The following is a 2,525-nucleotide window of genomic DNA, read 5'->3' as shown; positions in this document are numbered from 1 at the left end:
ACACATAAACAGAGAAAGACAGAGTCAGAGAAAGGGAGAGAAGGAAGGAGAAAGATGGAGATAAGGAGATAAGGAGATGTTTAAAGAGATGGAAGGAGATAAGGAGATATGAAGATGTTTAAAGAGATGGAAGGAGATAAGGAGAAATGGAGATGTTTAAAGAGATGGAAGGAGATAAGGAAATATGGAGATGTTTAAAGAGATGGAAGGAGATATGGAGATGTTTAAAGAGATGGAAGGAGATAAGGAGATATGGAGATGTTTAAAGAGATGGAAGGAGATAAGGAGATATGGAGATGTTTAAAGAGATGGAAGGAGATAAGGAAATATGGAGATGTTTAAAGAGATGGAAGGAGATATGGAGATGTTTAAAGAGATGGAAGGAGATATGGAGATGTTTAAAGAGATGGAAGGAGATATGGAGATGTTTAAAGAGATGGAAGGAGATATGGAGATGTTTAAAGAGATGGAAGGAGATATGGAGATGTTTAAAGAGATGGAAGGAGATATGGAGATGTTTAAAGAGATGGAAGGAGATAAGGAGATATGGAGATGTTTAAAGAGATGGAATTAGAGGGAAAGGGGTATGTTTAAAGGGAGAGAGGGGGGGGGTGACAGTAGAGAAGGGAGAGAAAGGGGAGAGATGAGAGAGAGGGCGATAAGTGGGAATCTGACTCATTGAAGACTCACTTTTTGAAGACTGACTCATTAAAGACTCACTCATTGAAGACTCACTCATTGAAGACTCACTCATTAAAGACTCACTCATAGAAGACTCACTCGCTGAAGACTCACTCGCTGAAGACTCGCTCATTGAAGACTCGCTCATTGAAGACTCACTCGCTGAAGACTCGCTCATTGAAGACTGATTAATTGAAGACTGATTCATTGAAGACTGACTCATTGAAGACTGATTCATTGAAGACTGACTCATTGAAGACTCACTCATTGAAGACTGACTCATTGAAGACTCACTCATTGAAGACTCGCTCATTGAAGACTCACTCATTGAAGACTGACTCATTGAAGACTGACTCATTGAAGACTGACTCATTGAAGACTGACTCATTGAAGACTCACTCATTGAAGACTCACTCATTGAAGACTCACTCATTGAAGACTCACTCATTGAAGACTCACTCATTGAAGACTCACTCGCTGAAGACTCACTCATTGAAGACTCACTCATTAAAGACTCACTCATTGAAGACTCACTCATTGAAGACTCATTCATTGAAGACTGACTCATTGAAGACTGACTCATTGAAGACTCACTCATTAAAGACTCACTCATTGAAGACTCATTCATTGAAGACTGATTCATTGAAGACTGATTCATTGAAGACTGACTCATAGAAGACTGACTCATTGAAGACTCACTCATTGAAGACTCACTCATTGAAGACTCACTCATTGAAGACTCACTCATTGAAGACTCATTGAAGACTCACTCATTGAAGACTCACTCATTGAAGACTCACTCATTGAAGACTCACTCGCTGCAGACTCACTCATTGAAGACTCACTCATTAAAGACTCACTCATTGAAGACTCACTCATTGAAGACTCATTCATTGAAGACTGACTCATTGAAGACTGACTCATTGAAGACTCACTCATTAAAGACTCACTCATTGAAGACTCATTCATTGAAGACTGATTCATTGAAGACTGATTCATTGAAGACTGACTCATAGAAGACTGACTCATTGAAGACTCACTCATTGAAGACTCACTCATTGAAGACTCACTCATTGAAGACTCACTCATTGAAGACTCACTCATTGAAGACTCACTCATTGAAGACTCACTCATTGAAGACTCACTCATTGAAGACTCACTCATTGAAGACTGACTCATTGAAGACTCACTCATTGAAGACTCACTCATTGAAGACTCACTCATTGAAGACTCACTCATTGAAGACTGACTCATTGAAGACTCACTCATTGAAGACTCACTCATTGAAGACTCACTCATTGAAGACTCACTCATTGAAGACTCACTCATTGAAGACTCACTCATTGAAGACTCACTCATTGAAGACTCACTCATTGAAGACTCACTCATTGAAGACTCACTCATTGAAGACTCACTCATTGAAGACTCACTCATTGAAGACTCACTCATTGAAGACTCACTCATAGAAGACTCACTCATTGAAGACTCACTCATTGAAGACTGACTCATTGAAGACTGACTCATTGAAGACTCCCGTTATTAGCAATCTTCTTTTTTTTGGTCAGCTATTTCCTAGTAACGGTCCAAGATCCCCTGGGCTGTTGTGGTAAGCATTTGCAACCCCATCAATCCTTATATATATATATATATATATATATATATATATATATATATATATATATATATATATATCTACATTTGTGTGTGCGCGTGTGCGTGCTTGTCCATGGATCTATAACAGGTTATATATATATATATATATATATATATATATATATATATATATATATATATATAGTGTGTGTTTTCTCCTTCATCAGTGTTTTTTTTTTTTTTTAGTTTTT

At 37.9% G+C, this 2,525-nt stretch overlaps 1 protein-coding gene across 1 annotated transcript; it reads left to right on the top strand.

Moving 5' to 3' along the window:
* Window positions 1–328: 328 nt before the first annotated feature.
* Window positions 329–2,185, top strand: LOC138357212 (variable charge X-linked protein 3B-like). Its single transcript, XM_069313868.1, has 2 exons — window positions 329–554; window positions 1,941–2,185. The coding sequence occupies exons 1-2, from the start codon at window positions 329–331 to the stop codon at window positions 2,183–2,185; spliced, it is 471 nt and encodes a 156-aa protein (XP_069169969.1).
* The last annotated feature ends 340 nt before the right edge of the window (window positions 2,186–2,525 follow it).

Source organism: Procambarus clarkii, chromosome 76, assembly GCF_040958095.1.
Source record: "Procambarus clarkii isolate CNS0578487 chromosome 76, FALCON_Pclarkii_2.0, whole genome shotgun sequence".
Taxonomy (NCBI): Eukaryota; Metazoa; Arthropoda; class Malacostraca; order Decapoda; family Cambaridae; genus Procambarus; species Procambarus clarkii.
This window is presented reverse-complemented; position numbering and strand designations above follow the sequence as displayed.

What these genes read in the sequence shown, in the direction of transcription:
- LOC138357212 (XM_069313868.1), top strand. Translation starts at nt 329, where the DNA reads ATGGAGATGTTTAAAGAGATGGAAGGAGATATGGAGATGTTTAAAGAG. An exon ending in AGATAAGGAGATATGGAGAT is followed by an intron (nt 555 to 1,940) that starts GTTTAAAGAGAT and finishes GACTCATTGAAG; the next exon opens with ACTCACTCATTGAAGACTCA.